Here is an 18,941-nt window from a genome sequence, read left to right as displayed (position 1 = left end):
GTATGTGATCTACAGAGTTCCCAACAACTGGATTCAGGCTGAGAATTCTAACATATCAATAAAGAGATGTGCTCTGACATTCTTGGTATTTATCAAAGAGTGTGTAATTTTGTCTTTAAGATCCTGAACTTTGTGATCAGACACACCCGGGTTCAAATCCCCACTCTCCCACTGCCTGGCTATGTGACCTTGAACATGGTATTTAAGCCCTCTGTTTCAGTTTATTCATCCATAAAATTGAAATGATAATTCCTATTTCATAGGGTTGTTACAATTAATCAAGATAACCTACGTAAAAGACAGGGATTGGCACCAAGTAAATAGTTAATACATAGTTCTAGAGTGGCCCTATAGGCTTGATTGAGAGGATGGGAAAGAAGCTATTTTGGGTAGAATGGAGAAATGAATGGTGAAAATACAATTGGAAACCTGGCAGGCAGGAAAGGAAAGATTCACTAAGAACATGCTCCTATTTTGATCTATATCACCTTCCCCTATTTCAATATTATCCCAAACAGACCACTTGCTCCTAAGGTTAAATCACGTGGACATCTCATGCCATTTTGGGGGAACATCTATAGAGCGTTTCCTACAGGCACTAGCTTGTATCCAGAGGAACAATCTAAGTGTTCTAGGATTGAGATAAAACTTAGGCATTACATAAGAGTTGAGAGAAGAGCCATTACTCAGCAATAGCAAAACCAGAACAGGATGATATATGAGTGCTAATGGAACCTGGGGTTAAGATAACTCAGGAGAAAACATCTGCGAGGCAGGGAGGAATGTTCAACCAACATTTATCAAGCAACTACAGTGGTTCAAAGTTTTGGCCCAAGGACTGGCAGAGAGGAGGGGAGTGGATGAGGACATTGCAGGTGGGAAGTGAATATCAGGAATATGAGAACAGAGGTGGGAGATTTGCTTTCATGTGTCTATGCAACAGAGACTGCCTTAGCTGCTGGGAAAGAACACTTCCTCCATCATGAGCAGATTTGCATCAGTCAGATGTTCTACAGTCCCGAATGGGACTTGCCACTGGTGTAAAGTGCTGTGTGAGTTATGCATACTCACTTCTAACTTTAATTTATCCGCTTAACAATGGTGAGAGGTGGGTATTTTCCTTTGATAGCAGAAGAAGCGGGATCACAGAGAGATTTAGTAACCTGGACAAGGTAACAGGACCAAGCAGACTGAGTTCAAATGTTTACCTAGCATGTGATTCCTAACTTATTCTCTCTCTCTTTTCTCCTTTTTTCCAACTTTTCCAATAATTGACAAATATAATTGTGTATATTTAAAGTGTACAACTTGATGATTTGATATATACATACATTGTGGAATGATTACCAAGATCAAGATAATTAACACATCCATAACCTCACATAGTTAATTCTTTTTTTTTTTTTTTTGTGGTGAGAATGCTTAAGATCTACTCTCAGCCACTTTCAAGTATACAATACCGTATAATTAACTATAGTTACCATGCTGTACATTAGATCTTCAGAACTTATTCTTCTTATAACTGAAAGTTTGTACCCTTTGACCTGCATCTCCACATTTTCCCCTCTCCCCAGTCCCTGGCAACCACCATTCTATTCTTTGTTTCTATGAAATCTTGATTTTTTTTTTAAGATTCCACGCATAGGTGATACCATACAGTATTTGTCTTTCTCTGTTTGGCTTATTTCACTTAGCATAATACCCTCCAGGTTCATCCATGCTGTGAAAATGGCAGGATTTCCTTCCTTTATGCCTGAAAAATATTCCATTGTACATATGCATATACAATATACATATATTCTCTTTATCCATTCATCTGTCGAAGGACATTTAGGTTATTTTCATATCTTGGCTATTGTGAATAATGGAGAAATGATTATGGGAGTGCAGACGTCTCTTTGAGATAGTGAAGTCATTTCCTTTGGATATATATCCAGGTAACCTCCTCTCTCAGTGAGCAAGGTGGAGGGACAGGCATTGTAACCTTTCTTCTCTTGAGAGGAGTCATGTCTCATTCTCTCTGTTCCTCGTGCAAAGCAGCTTATCACAGTTCCTCTCTAGGGGCTAATGCAGAGAAATTTCATTTCAGAAAATTGCTTTCACTGAATAGTCTCTTAGCGATGGTATAACCTGGAGGAAGTAATCCAAACTTGGTCCTCTGATTCTATTCCTGAAGACAGGCCTACCAAGCATATCGTTCAACACCCAAACTTATTTAACAGGGCATCTGAGAAGAACAGGGACAGTTGGGGGAGAAATCTTCTTATGATGGCCTGTTTGCTTCCTATATTTCTTCTGGAATCATGTCTGCTTGGCTTACTGATTAAAAACACAGTTTTATTGCTCTCTGCACTGCCAAGTCAATAAATTTCCAGAAGAGAAAGCCGTATTCTACTGTACCCCATGCAACATCAATAAAACTGACAGCCAAATTCTGATTCCAGAATCTTTATTGCTGGGGATAATGCAGTGCAGAACATATTTTGGAGAGTGTTTACATAAAAGCTTCAACTGAACCCTTCAGAGCTGTTTATTCATGCAAATGGAGCCCGGAAGCTGGAGTCTCTCAGCAGGCAGCCTCCTTCTCCAAAAGGGAGCACACTGTGGCTCCCCGGGGAGCAGTTTGGCTCAGATTTGACCAGGGAGGTTGCCTGAGCTTTTGATTGATGTCGGGATGAGGGATGAGGAGCAAAGGTTGGATGGAAGTGAGAGAAGCTGTAGATCATGCACTGGCTGTCCCCAATGACTACAGAACAGCCCTGGTGCAAGATGAAATTTTGCAGAGTTGATGTTGATGCTGCAGAGCAAGAAAGGCAGTGTGATGAGAGTAAAAATAGAGTCCTCATCATAAAAGAGCCACTGAGCGAACAGCAGGTAGCTTTGTGGATGTAGTTGGGGCAAGAAAGGTCTGGGAGCCACAGAATGGAGAGTGGTGGGGTGAAGCAGGTGCACTGAACTTTTCATAACAGACGTATTCTCATGAAGTGATGTGGAGAATGTGTTTCTATGAATCCAAAACTGTTTTTCCCACTAACTGACTTATATTTTTATTTTAGAGACGGCTTCATTTCTGATTCATCTTCAGTTGGCAGCAGTTTCTAAGCATTGAAGTGTCTATTTCCTGTATTTATACTTGTTTGTTCATGTGGCCTGTGATTTGCTAATAATGATTTGAATGTACTACCTTTGAAGGTGCTTCCTTCTCTGATGGATGCTTTTATGGTTCTTTCCATGAAGCTAGAAACTTTTAGCAATGTGAACATTCTCTCAATAACCCTGCTGTTCTACTCCTGTGTATATATCCCAGAGAAATTCTCACACTGATACTTAAGGGAAGCTGTACAAAAGGATTTTCTTCACAGCATTGTGGCATCAGGGGGGATTGGAGGCAACCTGGGAGGCAACCTGAGTGAGGCAATGGTAAATGTGGATGGTAAACACTTAACTAGTAGGTCAGCAGTTAGAGGCAAGAGTCTAAAGGCACACAGAGCAGCATGCGTGGATCTTAGAATCATAGTTCCGAGAAACAAGTAAGAAATTAATGATATATATTAAATACCACATGCAGAATTAAAATACGTGCACACTAAACATTAGACATTTTAAAGGAAAACATATAAACATACATTAGGATGGCTGCTTATGGTGAATCAGAAGGAAGTGGGAGAAGGGGATAAAATAAATAACTAAAAACAGAGAAGGACATTGAATGGGCCAATGATAATATTACTTGAATGAAGCATGATCAACTTAGCTCTCTGTACCTGAGAGGCAAATAGAAGAGAAAAAAGTTTTATTCTGATGTGTTGAGTTCCTCCTTCCCTCTCTTCTTCCCCTGCTCCTCCCTTCTTTTCTTCCTTTTGGTTTTTGAAGTTAGGCACACATGTATTCCAAGGATTTTGTGAACTCATGTGGAGAGGTCTAGTCAATATCATTTGCTAGAGAGCAGACCCCAAGGAGAATGGGGAAAAAAGGCCAAAGGCAAGGACAGTTCAGCAGCTCTGCAGTTCAGGGTCTAGAAAGGGCATGAAACCTGTGCCTAAAGCAAAGAAAAATGAAAGAGCGGCAGAGCCCTTTTCTGGCTCAGCCAAAGAGGGTGACACTCCCAAATTCTGCATCTCAGATGGTGACAAAGAACCAGCGTTGCTGGGCAGATGTGAGGCTGAACTTGCAGGATGAGAGTTCTCTCTGCCTCTTGAATCGTGAGTGAGATGGCTGTGGATGACTATGGCTGTGGAACCATGCAGCTACTTATATTTATTACATTTTCACAGTTGTTTTTTTACAGTTTTAAACTTTGACTTTTAAGTGAATGGATGATGTAACACAGGTGACACCTGGATTATGGCCACATCCCACCTTGCCCAAGTACTTTCGTCACAATGTTGAAACAAATACTGAGATGGAATGAGAAAGGCTGCCTTGGTTTCAGCAGTTCTGGAACCTCCATCTATTAATGAATCCCACTTACAAGTCCTCAAAGCCTTCTAGTTATGGGTTAAAGTTGAAGTAGAAGCAGTCTCTACCCCTTAGGATTGGAATTAAGTGCTCACCCTAGTTCTGGGATCTTGTGATTAGTCATGACTCTGGTGAAGCCCTGTGTCTCTCTGAATTGTCTACACTGAACCCAACAATATTTGGAGGGCAGGAGTGTACCTGCAGTGCTTTGAATTATCCTTGCTCCCCCCACACCAAGCTGGTGCTTGTTTGTGCCTTGATTCCTTATCCTTTAGCCTGCCTGGTCTCGCTGGAGTCCATCTAGGAGTGGAGCCCCTGCCTTCCCTTCATCTCAATCACCAGATCCTGATTGCTGTATCTCTGCCCCTTAGGAGACACTGTTAACCCACAACGGTTCCTAGTTGCTGTCTGGTTAGGTTCAACCTAGTATCTCTCTGCTGGGTTCTTTCAAACTGAGCCCCCTGGGACAGATGGGGACCCTGTTCTAGGGCTAAACTGTGCAGTTGGGTTAGTTCCTGTAGTGGATGCTGTGGTGCACCTCCAAAAATCACCCTTTAGGACTGAGGCACTCATTCCCCCAGCTGCTGGGAGAGTGGGCCGCTGAAGCTCTCAGCTGAGTTGCTGTCCTGGAATTACTCTCAGCCTAAGATTTCTACCTTACCCAAGATCATGTCTTCTCTGGTGGGTAGCCCTCATCCAATGACTGGTCAATGCATACAATAAAGGCAGGGCCCCTTGGCCTCAAGGTGGGACTACTCAGAAGGGCCATCCCACCTTCAGAGTTCCTTCCCATCAGCTATTTTACCTGGGCCCCTGACTCAGTGCTCTTCCCAGTCAGCCCCAATTGCCAAGCCACCAGTGCACCTTATATCAGAGCCAAGCAACAGGGGGTAATCTACAAATAAGAGCAAATAGCATTCAGATAAACCCAATTACCTTGAAGAGGATGATGCCACGTTATCAAGTCCTTCCTAATTGTTCCTAATATCTCTTGAGTACTCAAGGGTGGGGCTTGGGCCCCTTCTTGTTTTCTTCTGACTTTAATAACACAGATGACCTTAGAAGGAACCAGTTTGTCCAGCTCACTGGCTTGTTAATAAACCTTCAAAATAATGTTAACTGGAGAGTTTCAGAATCATGAGGGCTCTGTGCCCCCCTTCAAGGAAGCCCAAAATTTGGAAATCTTTGCTTACTAAAACCTATCAATTGGGAGACGTTTGTGCTATCAAAGAGTTCTTCATTCTACACAAGGATTGGATGAAAGGTTCCTTTAAATAGCAAACTTCCTAGGTAAATGGAAAATATGGTTCAATTGACACACTTGCTTCTTTTAAAGGCAGGTATTACATAACCAGTTACAACTGTAGGTTCCTCACCTCCCCTTGGTTTTGAGAAGCTTGGAGTGCATAATGGTTCCCAGGGCAGGACCACCTTCTGAAGCGCACATGCTGAGCAGGGCCAGAGGGAGAAGAGAGCCAGGGAAGAAACTGAGCACTGATCTGGAATCCCTAAAGCCTGGGTAGGGTCTTTGGTCACCTTGCTGGAGCTTTTACCTTTCCTTCTGCCCATCACAGCAGAAATAAAATATTTTTATTCCCTTTCTTCTAATTGTTTAGAAAAGCCATCCATATTATTGATTTAAGAAAGCTACAAACATCCACCCATCTTTCACAGATGATTAGTTTATTGATGGAGCTACACATGCTGAATTTTTAAAACACTACAAAATCAGAGGGAGGGAAAAAGAGAGAAATGAGAGATGGTCGGTCAAGGCTTTTTTGCCTAATGAACTTGTTGAAATGGGAAGGGGAAGCATAACCTTATTTAAGTTCAAAAAAATGTTAATGTTTTTGTATTTATTACATAAGACCTTGTTCTACATTTAACAGAGACTTAAGAATTTCTTTGTTCTTTTCAAAGCTGCTCAGTAATTATAAAACCCTGCTTTCATCTTGGAATGAAATAAAAATGCCTTTCCTCTTTTCAAATGATTTTAAAACTTCATGCTTTCAAATGCATTGATCTATTTGGTAACTTCATTACTGGGTATGTCTTCATTTATTGGCCTCTTGTCTTCAACATTTACCTAGAGGGAGCTGAGACTTCAATGTTAACTAAAATATGAAGTCAGTACAGATGAACATTCAGTGAGTTAAGTTTTACATCAGAAACATTTGGAATGTGCCTTAAAAATAAATCCAGGTGGTTTTGATTATTGTTTGACTACTCCTTTAAGCACGGATTTCATTGGACTCGAGGAGTCAAGAGTGCAAGGGCCACTGCAGCAGGTGGTTTGGTCCAACCCCACACTTTGCAGATGGAGAATCTTAACTTAGGAAAAGTGACATAACTTTCCTGAAACTACATAGCAAATCAGACGCAGATCTGGGCTAGTACATAGGTGACTTCATTCCTGGTCCGGGGCTGTGTCCTTATCAAATCACACAAGTACTATTCCTTTGGGGTTGTGTTACAGTCTGCTACCCTATTTTCTGGTGTGAAAACCTAGCTTTCTGATAGAGCCATCAGCTTCTTGAGGGCATGTGTTCACGATCTTCAACTTGAAAGATGCAGCTCAAATTCCTGTTCCTCTGTGAAGCCGCAAAGCCTACTGGAGTGGGTTTTCTTTTTCTTCTCTGTCCTCCTTAGCTCTTAATAACTATTCAGTTTTTTCATGCACTATTTATTATTTGAGAATTTACCAGGTGCTCTATATGAACGTTTCCTCTGTTCCACCATTGAACATGCAGTTTCTGGTGGATTCTGACTTTACAATGTCTCTTGCTTCCAGCCCCTTAATTCTTTTCCCACTGCCACTCTTCTTGGCCATTCTTTTCTCCACCTTGACTATTCTATAGTCCCTGAATTGGTTTCCCCTCACCCCATCCTGAGTTTCCTCTGCCCCGTCTAGATTAATATTTCTGATGACTCCCACTATGTCACTCTTATACTCGGATATCTTCTGTCTCTCCCCTTGGCCTATCTACTTATCTACACATGTCTCAGACTTGCATTCAAGGCCCTCCAAATAAAGGCTCAAACTTCATTTGAGCCTTTATTTGGAGTCCTATTACCCACTATTGCCCTCATATAACCAATACACTAAACTTGTGCTGTCCAATAAGGCAGCCACTAGCCATATGTGGCCTTTGAGCACTTGAAATATGGCCAATTTGAATTGAGATGCACTGTAAGTGTAAAATACACACCAGATGTCGAAGACTTGGCAAGAAAAAGAATGTAAAGTATCTCATTAGTAATTGATTACATGTTGAAATGATAATATTTTATACATATTGGATTAAATAAAATATTTTGTTAAAACTGATTTCACCTTATAAAACTTTTAAAATATAGCTATTAGAAAATTAAAATTACACATGTGACTCACATTACATTTCTACTGGACAGCACCTCCTTAGACAAATTAGACTATTATGTTTCCTGAACTTGCCTTGCACTTTCCTGCCTTCATTCACACTGTCACCACCATCTAGCACATTCACCCTTCTCCGCTGGTCAGATTCTGTCTTTGGTGAAAGGTCTATCTCAGGCATAATGTACTTTATGGAATGTGTCTTGCTCACCAATTGCATGTGCTTTCTCTCTGGAAGCAGCATAGTAGGGTGGTGAAGGGTACAGGCTCTGGAGCCAGATTGCCTGGGTTCAAATCACAGCATCATTCCACATCTGTAAAATGATGATGATACTAACTACCCCAGAGACATCTGGGATTAAATAAGAAAATATTTATGTAGTACTAACGTGGCATCTAGGACAAGATAAGAGCTCAATAGGCACTGTTAATTCACATCTGCTTACTGTGAAAGATTCAAGCTACCCGAGCTATGTCCAATGACAACTCTACTTCCTTGCGGGGAGGAGGGTTGGGAGAGTGTTGCAGAGGTTGGAAGGGTGGGTTCCGTACTTTAGAATGGGCTCTTCTTTTTGTCATGGGTCACCCTTCAGTCTATAAAATGCTTATGACTTGTCTCTGACTCTTGACTCTCCAATGATTATACATAAGACAACTGAGAGGGAGGGTAAACACTCCTCCTTGGTACCTTTCTTAAGAGTTCAGGTATCTCTTAGAGGCCTTGCCTCATAGCCTTTTAAAGAAATGATAAAGGACAACCTTCCATTAAATATTTCAACTCTAGAGAGCCATTCTGCAGAGTTCTCATTTGCACATTGATTTTAAAAAGTTCACTCAGTTGGAACTCGCCCATTGGAAAGTGCAATCTGAGTGACTCTCTTCCAAGACAGCCTTTCCAGACACCCAAGAAGCTGTGAGGAGTTCAGGAATTATAATGTGAACCAAGATGTTCAAGAAGAGTCCCTGGATAATGGATTTTCCAAGTCATTTGTGCAATAACTAAATTAAAAATATAAAGCCTCAGAGGAAAATGGTAAACACATCTAAGCCCTTCCTCAAAACCCATTTCAAGTTTCCTAAAGACATAAAGCAAAATAACCCAAACTTTACCACCTAAACTAGAATTCTTCTAGCAATAATATAACATGACAAGAATAACTTTGGTAGATAAAACTACATGTTGAATTCTCCTGGGGGAATGTTACATCATCTGTAATGATTTCTCAAAAATAATTTTTAGAAGCAGAGAATATTGTGTTGTCAGGGCAGTGACATTGCAGATATGTTTCAGGAAGCTCTTTCATTACAAGCTTCTGTTTCCAGACACTTAAAAAACTTTTTTCCTTTTTTTTAGTGAGCCTGTAAAAGCTGGTTGCAGCTGATACACCACATACAGTCATGCACTGCACAAGGACATTTCAGTCAATGATGGACTACACGATGGTGGTCCCATAAGGTTAGTACCATACAGCCTAGATGTGTAGTAGGCTATACCATCTAGGTTTGTGTACATACACTCTATGATGTTTGCACAATGACAAAATCACCTAACAATGCATTTCTCAGAACATATCCTATTGTTAAGTGATGCATGACTGTACTTTTAATTCATCTGAGGATGGGTTTGAAGTGCCTGGAATTACTGGCATGTGTGCCTTCACTTCTCACAAACTCATCAGACACCAATCTGTGTGTTTGCTTGGCTCAAAAATGCCCTTCTCTGGGGCCGGTCTGGTGGCGTAGCCGTTAAGTTCCCGAGTTCAGCTCCAGCAGCCTGGGGTTCGCTGGTTTGGAGCCCAGGCACAGACCTGTGCACCGCTTATCAAGCCACATCTAAGCAGACGCCCTGCCTACAAAGTAGAGGAAGATAGGCACAGATGTTAGCTCAGGGCCAATCTTCCTCAGCCAAAAGAGGAGGATTGGCAGTGGATGTTAGCTCAGGGCTAATCTTCCTCACCAAAAAAAAAAACAAACAAAAACTGCCCTTCTCTGGAAGCATCTTATTGCTGGTTGCATCAGAGTCAAGCATCTCTTTGACTGCGCTCCTATGCTTCGGCCCTGAGGGCAGGGCTTGGGGTGATCTGATTCTCTCTCTTGGGAATTTACAACATGTAATAGAACAGACAGAAGGAGTCTTTGGAGCTGATTCATTGTAAAGGTGGAATCTAAAGAGAAGTTCCCTGATCTCTTGCTGTTAAAATGCCAAATTCTCTCTAGATCTTGCCTACATCCTTCTACCTCCTTATTCTTCTATTAAATTCATCTGTTATGGTTAAATTTGTCAGGGCTGATTTCTGGTGCTTGCAAATGAGAAAATCCTTACACCCAAGGTTTCCAGGGGAAGTAATCTACTATTCCATTGACTATCATAATACGATGGAGTAGGTGCTGGCGGTCACTGAGAGAGGAGAAGCCTCTGAATAATGATTCCCCAGTGGTCTCTCAACCTGATGTCGAAGGCCAAGACTGAGCTTAGAGAATAACCACATTAGCCCGACTGCCCCTGTAGAGAGTGAGGTTTAAAGAACTACAGCTCAAATGATACCTCCACCAAGGTTTCTTTGTTACTCTGCTAGAAGGGACCACTCCCTCCTCTGAACTGCTACCAGACTTTGTTTATAACCTTTATCTGGCTTTTATTCCCTTCTGAGTTTTCCTGCAGTAATCTGAGAACTGGTCCTCTCTCTCCTACAGCCAGAAGACTATAAGCTACTGGAGGGCAGGGGCGGTGTCATTGGATCCTGCACATTGTCTAGTCCATTTCAGTACATAGTTCCTGAGTGGTCAACAAGTCTGACCTGAAGGTTTTCTATGTGTCCTGCCTGAGGCTTAGGGATGGGGAATGGGGAAAGGAAAGGATCCAGAATTGGCTTGGATGCTATAGCTTGGCAGGTAGGACTGACCCAACTGAACGATAAGAAAACAGCCTCTAATCAGGTATTAGGTGGCATGTCCGATAGGCACCTCAGCCTGGGATGGAAAGACCAGCGTATCAGACTTCAGGCAATAATGAGCTCTGCTATTTTGGGATTCTAACTTATTCACCTTCCAGGTTGAGAAGACCTAGTGGGTCATTTTCTCCAATTAACACCTCCCAGGAACAAAACTATTCCATCAGGCTTACCCTTTGGATGACAGATATTTACTGTTCAACCTCATATATGGGCTATGGGATTTTCAGTCTTCTCTGCGTTTCCGAGTACTTTTGGCTCTGTTGTCTCATTTATCTTCACCACAGTCAACCCCAGTCAGGGGTAGGAATCATCACGCCCCTTTTACAGACGGCACAGAGGTTTTATCACTAGCCCGAACCCACAGTGCAAATTAGGGAAGGGGACCTGGGGGTAGAACTCAGGTCTGTCCGATCTTTGTCCTGTTGATCAATTCAGATAATTTGGGGGCTGTATTGGACCCTACCCTGTCATACCAGAGCATCTCCACCCCTATGGGCTCAGAAATGCTATCTGCTGCTGCTCATGAGGTAGAATTAGGAACCCAGGAGTCACCTCATTTCATCAGAGTCAAGGACAGATTCAACAGCAGCAAGGGGTAAAACCTTCATTCTGAAAGTTGAGTTTTACTTATAAATTGGGCTTTTCTGAATTTGGCTCAGGTGGCATTAAAGAGCTGTAGTTCAGGGCCACACAGAGAGCAGCTGTGAGTTTGCTGGCTGGAATGCGGGTGTCATCTCTCAGTGAGGCAGAAGCTGTGAGTAAATGAAGACTATGCGGGGAAGCTGCCCACCAAGTCAGAGAGCCCGCCTGCCTGGGGTGGGATTATTTTAATTCTCTTCTTAGGAAAAAAAATTAGCTGGTGGGAAATTTACTAAAATTTGCATTAAATGTGATTTTTTTGCACACCAAGGGGAACTGCCAGGACAGAACTCATGCTCCCATGGAGCCAATCCTCTTGGGTCTAGAAGTGAACAGCAGGGCTGTTCTCCACCACCGTGACTCACCTGGCTTTAAAGTGCCATGTGTAAGAGCAGAGTTACACGTGGCCAAGACACCGTCTGGTGCAGCCACTCTGGGAGATTATGTTTTGGAAAGAAGGCTTTTGTGCCTCATTTAAAGACATGAAAAGAAGCCAAATTGAGGGGCTTGGGAAGAAGATAGAGGTGGGTAAAAGAGCAGAACTAGAGCTCTAAATTAATCTAACTTACTGCTTTTAAAATGAAAAAAGAATAAGGCAGAAAACCCAAGGAATTATTGCTCTCCAAGCGGGGGGCTGGGTCCAATGCCAAAGGGATCTGTATGCAAAACCTTTTGGCTCTAGACTTCCACTGAGCTTTTGGGAACTCTGCTGCTTGCTTTTTTAGTGTCCTGCTAGGGGCTATCATTCACTTTCTCCAAAAGGATGATTTTTAAACTAATAAAATCTGGTCCTTGCAAAGCTTCCTCTAAGGAGTCTGTAGGCACAGCCAGGTTTAAGAACTGCCTTGAAGGAGAGCTGAGTCAGAACTGAGGGTTCAAGATCAGCCTCTACCTCGGGCCTGTGGCTTTTTGGTGGAGGGTAGGGTAGGGAGGCAGGACATGAGCTTTCTGAATTCTGAGATTTTTTTGTTTCTCTCAGCTGCAGGGAAGCTGAGGGGAGGGCCAAACTGTCTTACTTGCAAGAACTTGGTAGGCTTCCCTCTGTCCTGTGGATCTTACCTGGTGTCCTGGACTGGGAACCCACTGGTCTCAATTCAAGCGGCCTTGGTAGTTGTGTTGTTTTGTTTTTATGGATCCTGGGCTGGGGACTGATTTTTCTCCAATGAGTGAGTTAAAAACAACAAAAATTAGAAAAACCTGGTTGGGATATACTATATACTAATATAGGTAAGCTTCCAGTCTTGCTTCTCTGAAGCTGATATGTTTACTATGGCCTGTTCAAAGGACAGCCTGGGGGGTCTGCAAAATATGGGACCTGGATGTTGATATAACACAAAGAACTCCCTCCACTACCCACAGCACCCCTTGCCTGCCTATTCTAGGATGGAGATTTTTAAAATGACACTTAGATGTGGTACATGCTAACTAATATACGTGCTTCCTTTTTGCACTGGTTCATTATTCCTATTCAGCTGTCTACTCAGTTTGATCATCATGTAGCTCAATAAACACTTTAATCATACTACCTGTGAAATTCTGGGAATCGTGAGTTGAATAAGACCTCTTCAAGTGGTTCTCACTTTAGCACAAGATTCAAAACCCAGGGGGCATTTGGCAAATGTCTAGAGACATTTTTGGTTATCATAATTTGGGAGGGCGGTGCTACTGGCATCTAGTGGGTGGAGGCCAGGGATGCTGCTAAACATCCTATAGTCTACAAAATAGCCCTCCACAAGAAATGATTATCTGGCCCCAAATGTTAATTGTGCTGAGGTTGAGAAACCCTGCTTTAGCAGAAGAGGCACACATTGAATAAATGGTTACGTTATGGAGGGATATGTACGAAAATATGTGGAAGCACAAGGTATCAAAGCAAGCATGTGTGTATGGGAGGGAGGGGACATTGGGAAACGCTTCATGGGGAAGTGGCTCCACATCATGATTTTTACTTAATGCCTTTGTAATCGACTGTCCAAGAGTGACTTTGATTGAAAGTTTATTAGTCAGGAGCTACATATGGGGATTTTTTGTTTTTGCACAACCCTCTGGGTATTTTAATCCAATATTTCTGATGACTTTATATTGTCTCTTAAAAAAAAAATATTCCCCAAAGAGTCTGCAAGAGGCATAAAAAGGGAAGAATCCATTCAACCGTATTTGCTTCTCAGCAAGGAATCTCTAGTCTACTCTAACCTGTGGTTCTTGCACCTGGACTCTTCTTCCCTTCTCTCCTTCAAGGTTCAGCCTCATGACCCTTGGCCCATGAAGCCCTTGGAGATTTCAATCCATAGTGATTGATCTATTCTCTGAATTCCTTAGAACCTTGTTACCTCTTTCCCCACCTACACCAGTCTCTTGGGTGTGTTTCCACCTACATGTGGGCTCCTCAAGGACAAGGATTACATCCTCCACCTGTATATCCCTCTACAGCTTTGAAGACTGTTCTGGACCCTCATTTGCACTGAAGGAGGTAGAAGGAGAAAGACATTCAGGAAAGATGTCAGGAGACTAACATCTTCCTATGGACACTGGACTGATGGATACAGCCTGTTTTATTCTTCCGAAGTCTCTGGATGGTGTCTTATAATAAAGTCTAAAAGTTAAATCTGTTCAGTAGGCACAACATGCAAAAAATAAATTGCCATAATTATTATTAGCATTTTCTTACTAACAGGTTTTTCAGAAGCTGTTTCCATATCAAGCAGATCAACCTTTCTGTTGTCATAGAGACAAAGATCTTTATATAACCATGGACAAGGTGAGATTTTTTTTCTCTCTTCCTCCTTCCAGTTGTCTGGAACTAATAAGAAAAGGAAATTTTCAAAATCAAATTTTTCTTTTACTTTTTTCCCCCAATTAAAATGAATGAACACATGGGAGGCTATTTTTTGTATCACATTCTAGATTTTAAATACCTAAGTTTTTAATAAAATATGGAAGAGGTGGAAAGATATGAACGATTAAACAATACCATTTTCAAAATTTGCAAGCAGTGGGCTTGTACATGATATGCAATTATTATCCATATTTCTTTTTTAACCAAATAGGGGACTTTAGATGGAAGTCTTAGAAGGCAGGACTACAAAGCCTTGAAATGATTAAAACATAAACTAGCATCTATTGAGGGACTGATGAATTTCCAAGGTGCTCCTTGGTACTTACCTCCTCTAACCACTAGAACCAAGAGTTCTCTCTCCCCTTCTCTTTGCAGAGTCAAACCCTGTGGATAATTTAGTGCAAGACCACATCCCTCCTCTTCCAGAAGCCTTATCTCATAATTTCAGCTGTCTTCTTTTTACAAATTCCTGATAACTTGTTATTCATAGCATTTTTCTATCTTGTAATTACTATTTACCATTTCATTCATTTATCATCAAGAAGAGAGGGTTTCAGTATGAACCTGTTCACTTTCCTATCGTTCACCTCACTGTGAACTTACACCTTTACCCACCTGTCTTCTTCCCCCAGGACTCCCAAATTATCCCTCTCTTTCTAAGATTAACCCTTCCTTCCCCTCTGGTCTGGGACTGATGCTCTCCTCCCACCCCACTGAGGTCTTACTCCATCAACTATTATTCCTCCCCATCCCTTGGATCTTCAGTCTGTCCTTTCCATGGATTCCTTCCTCTGTTCCCCTTTGAAGGTCAAAAAAAAAAAAACCCCACCTTTTCTTGATCCTGTTTATTTTCCATATGTCTCAGAGTTTGTGATTTTGATTTGATCACAGCTGCCTTTGCAATAAGTAGGTATTGTGGATGTGTGTGGGGTGGAGGGCATGGGGAAGGGAAGTGAATGGCACAAGGAAGTTTAAACATACTTCTTGCCTTCCAGAAGATTATCCTCCATGGAGAGCAATACATTGGGTCTCAGACTTGACTGTGCATCAGAATCACCTGGGGAGCTTGTTGAACCATAGACTGCTGGGCCCGCCCTCAGAGTTTCTGATTTAGGAGGTCGGGAGGTGGGCTGAATGTACTTTTCTAACATTTCCCAGGCGTTGCTGATGCTGTTGGTCTGGAACCACACTTTGAGGACCATTGCCTTAAAATAACTACCGTCCTATTCCTTCTGATGCATCTCTCTTGTCATATTGATGTTGAAGTCACCATATCATGCTAAAGAAGGCTCCACCTCCATAGGGTTTTCACTTGAAGGATGAGGTAATCTCTCAATGAAACAATCCTCAGGAAGCCCGACCTTGTGAGTGTCTGCACACTTGCTGACCTAAGGGGTCCAAATGTCTAGGAGAAGATGCTCCTGGTGTGGATGCCAGGATAGTGCATGTAAAGGGAGAAAGTCAAGGATTCTCCAGAATCCCTCAGGGATGGGAAGGACTTCAGAGCCTGGACAACTAGCTCCTTTTTGGGAGCTGGACTAGCCAGCTTCTGCATGCTAGCAGTGCTGATATTGTGCCCTCTACCCCCAAACCTAGTCAGCCCTGTAAAATCTTTTTGAGGGGTTCTAGGCCTCTCTAAACTGTGCTGCAGGGCAGCGAGGGAATTTGTTTTGTTCTTTTCACTTCAGCCTTCTCCAGGGAAGAGGTACCCTCCTGAGGCCAACATGGGTATGGCGGCAAGAACTGCTGAGACTCTTGGTGAAAAGCTGAATCTAAAAGGAGCTGGGACTTGGCCCACCCATTCCTGCCTCCCACCAGGGCTTTCTCCACGCAGTGCCAACTTTGCTGGGCACATATATATATATATATTATTATTAAGGAAGGGGTAATTTTTTTACAAAGACAAGCAAATATAAAAAGATAATTTAACAGATGAAGTCCCGTCTTTGCTACTCAATAGCTGTGGGACCTTGGGCAGGTTGTCCCATGTCTTTGGGTCTCGGTTTCTTGTAATCTGTATGATAAGTACCAGGCAAGTGAGCAAGGCTGTTAGTGGCACAATCATTCATAAGAGCCAGAAGGGAAGCTTGTCAGGGAAGGACAAGTGCTGGGACTCGGAATAAAGTTTCCGGGGATTTGTTGATTGATTGACACAAATTCTATCAGCATGGTCCTCACTCTCAGGGAATTAAGCCAAGATAATGGAAACTAATTAATATAAACCCTTCAACTTTTAAACTGTGTCTCAACTGCAAATATTCCCTGAGGGCCACTAACTCTTTCATGGGAGAGGCTCGGATCCTCAGGAGGGAGAGGGAATCCCATGCAAGAAGTGGCCCCTGACAGACTGCTGGGGGCCCAAGGAAATGGGGGAGGGCAGGTCTCTTTCCTCCCCCAGCATGGAATTTCATCACCTCTAATGGGGAGAACACAAACCAAGACCTCTGCCAGCCTGGTGCCTTTTGGATACTTACATACCACTCTTCTTTCCTTTCCTTTTCTCTTTAACAACCTTATTGAGATGTAATTCATATACCATAAAATTCACCCATTGAAAGTGTACAATGCAATGGTTTTTAGTATGTTCATGGAGTTGTGCAACTATCACCACAATCTAATTTGAGATCATTTTCATCACCCCAAAAAGCCACATCCATTAGCACTCACCTGGCCTTCACCCCAACCTGGTAGCTACTAATTTACCTTTATGTCTATCTGGACATTTCATATACATAGAATCATATAATGTGTGTACCTTTTGCTAAATCAAAGAAAGGAGACCTGGTGACACTCTGATACACTAGGTCTAAAGGTCCCCTTCTCTTCACCCCATCGCTTCAGCAAACAGCTTCCCCCCACCTGCTTGCTGATGTGTACAATTCCCTTAACCAGCTCTGTAGGAAGGTGGTGGTGGTGCAGGAGGGGAACACAAGGATTAGGCAAGCAGATTGAACTGCCAGTCCCTCTGGGGCAGAGGTGGAGCAGTGGCTTATATGCTCACTAAGGTGTAGGTGGGCAGTGGTTGTGGGAGGCACACGCCAGCAGTCCTGGTTGAGTGACCAGGTCACCCCTGGCCATAGGCCTGAGCCTATGTGCCAGGAGTATAGGTCCCATTCCTAGAGGACCACAGGGTGTCAGAGAGCACTGTAACCTTGGCCAACCAGGCTGGCTCAACCCAACACTTCTCTGGGCAAAGGCAGTTGTTGATTGAGGAGCACCACACCCTGTCCCCTTCCAGCAGCGCAGGGAGCGAGGCCTTGCCCTGTGGCTTCTGAGTAGTTCCATGCTCCCCGCAACAGCCCCAACCGGGGTAAAGAGCGGGCCGCCAGGGGCTGGAGGGTGCGCCAGCAGGAGGGGCCCAATCCTAACTTGCGGCCCCAGACGGCAAAGACAGCCACCAAGCTTTGGCTTCTCGTTACCCTAACAGGTGGTGGAGTTTGATGGGGCGAAGCGTCTTGCTCCCAGCTTCCAGGTAAAGGGGGCCAAAGCGTAGGGAGGCCAGGCGCCCCGGAGCGCCCCGGGGGCGCCGGTACTCACAGTCGGGAGAGGTTCCTCCGCGGGCCGGGGCAGCTCAGGGCGCCGTCGGGCGGGCAGCGGCAGGGCTCGGGGCAGGGCGCCCCGCGCAGCGCTTGCGGCAGCAGCAGCAGCAGCGCCAGCAGCGGCAGCTCCGGGGTCGGGCGCCCCATGCCCGCGAGCCTGAGCGCAGGCGCCTGCGGCTGGGCGGGCGCCCGGTACAGCCCCGGAGAGCGGCCCGCGCCCCTTCCCCGCCCCTCGGCCTGCCCTCCCGCGCCGGCCCGCCCCGGCACTGCCCCGACGACCGCGCCCCCCCGCGGCTGAGTCCCTGCTCTGCCCCGACCTGGGACCGGGCCAGGGACCCCAGCACCTCCTTTCTGCTGCTTTCCCTGGCCTGGCCTGTCTTCTGCATCTGCAAATGGCCCCAGTCAGAGGAGGTAGAATGTGGTAATGGTGACCTCTTTGGATAGGGGTGGCGAGTTCTGAATTCTCCTCCTGGCTCCCCTGTAACTAGGAGTGTGAAGTTGAGTGAGTTGTGTCTCTTCTCCGAACCTCTCTTATTTCATCTGTGAGAGGGGCAGACAGATACTCGCCGTACCCACATCAGAAAGGGTGGAAGTGCCCAGCTCACACACTTCTCTTGTTCATTCTCAGGCCCAAATCCTTTCTCCTTCCCCCACCGACTCCCTCCACAGTACAGGTAATCTCTGTCCTCCCGACTCCCCAAGTTATTTCTCTGTATTCTTCTCCTGGTAGTAACTGCTTTTCTCCTTAGAGTAGAGGGATGTGAGTCTGTTCTATAGCTCCACTATAGGTTGTGAGGTCCTAGAGAACAAGGTCCAGCTCAGATTTATTCAGGCTTCCACATGGTCAGTCCTCAGTAACATGTACAGCAGCTGCCCGAATGGGAGGTCGAGGATCGACCAGACTCTCTGACAGGTACTCTCCCTCACATCATGTCTAAGCTTCACAATAAACTAGCAGGGTGTTCGCAACAAGAAAAATGATGTCCTGAGAGGTTATGTGACTTCCCTGAAGTCACACAGCTCTTAAGTAGTGGAAACTTGTTTCCTATCACCCACTTTCTCTTACCAAAGCAAAAAATTACAATCTGCATACCAAGGGCTTGGAAAGGAGACAAAATTTTATGGTAACCATGGGGGTG

The 18,941-nt window shown here is 43.9% G+C and overlaps 1 protein-coding gene across 5 annotated transcripts in view; it reads right to left on the bottom strand.

Annotated features, from left to right (window-relative positions):
- The window catches only part of LHCGR (luteinizing hormone/choriogonadotropin receptor), a 57,148-nt gene extending 39,118 nt beyond the window's left edge, over positions 1-18,030 (bottom strand). For 3 of the 5 annotated variants that reach the window (XM_070572706.1, XM_070572707.1, XM_070572709.1), the window contains exon 1: positions 17,801-18,023. In XM_070572706.1, the coding sequence (XP_070428807.1) occupies positions 17,801-17,949 (149 nt within the window). In that variant the 5' untranslated portion in view covers positions 17,950-18,023. Of the gene's footprint in view, positions 1-12,486; positions 12,575-17,800 lie in introns of those variants that run through there. The other 2 variants (XM_070572708.1, XM_070572711.1) reach the window with 2 other exon arrangements.
- Positions 18,031-18,941: the final 911 nt, after the last annotated feature.

The sequence above is a fragment of the Equus przewalskii genome, chromosome 14 (genome assembly GCF_037783145.1).
Source record: "Equus przewalskii isolate Varuska chromosome 14, EquPr2, whole genome shotgun sequence".
In the NCBI taxonomy this organism is placed as follows: domain Eukaryota; kingdom Metazoa; phylum Chordata; class Mammalia; order Perissodactyla; family Equidae; genus Equus; species Equus przewalskii.
This window is presented reverse-complemented; position numbering and strand designations above follow the sequence as displayed.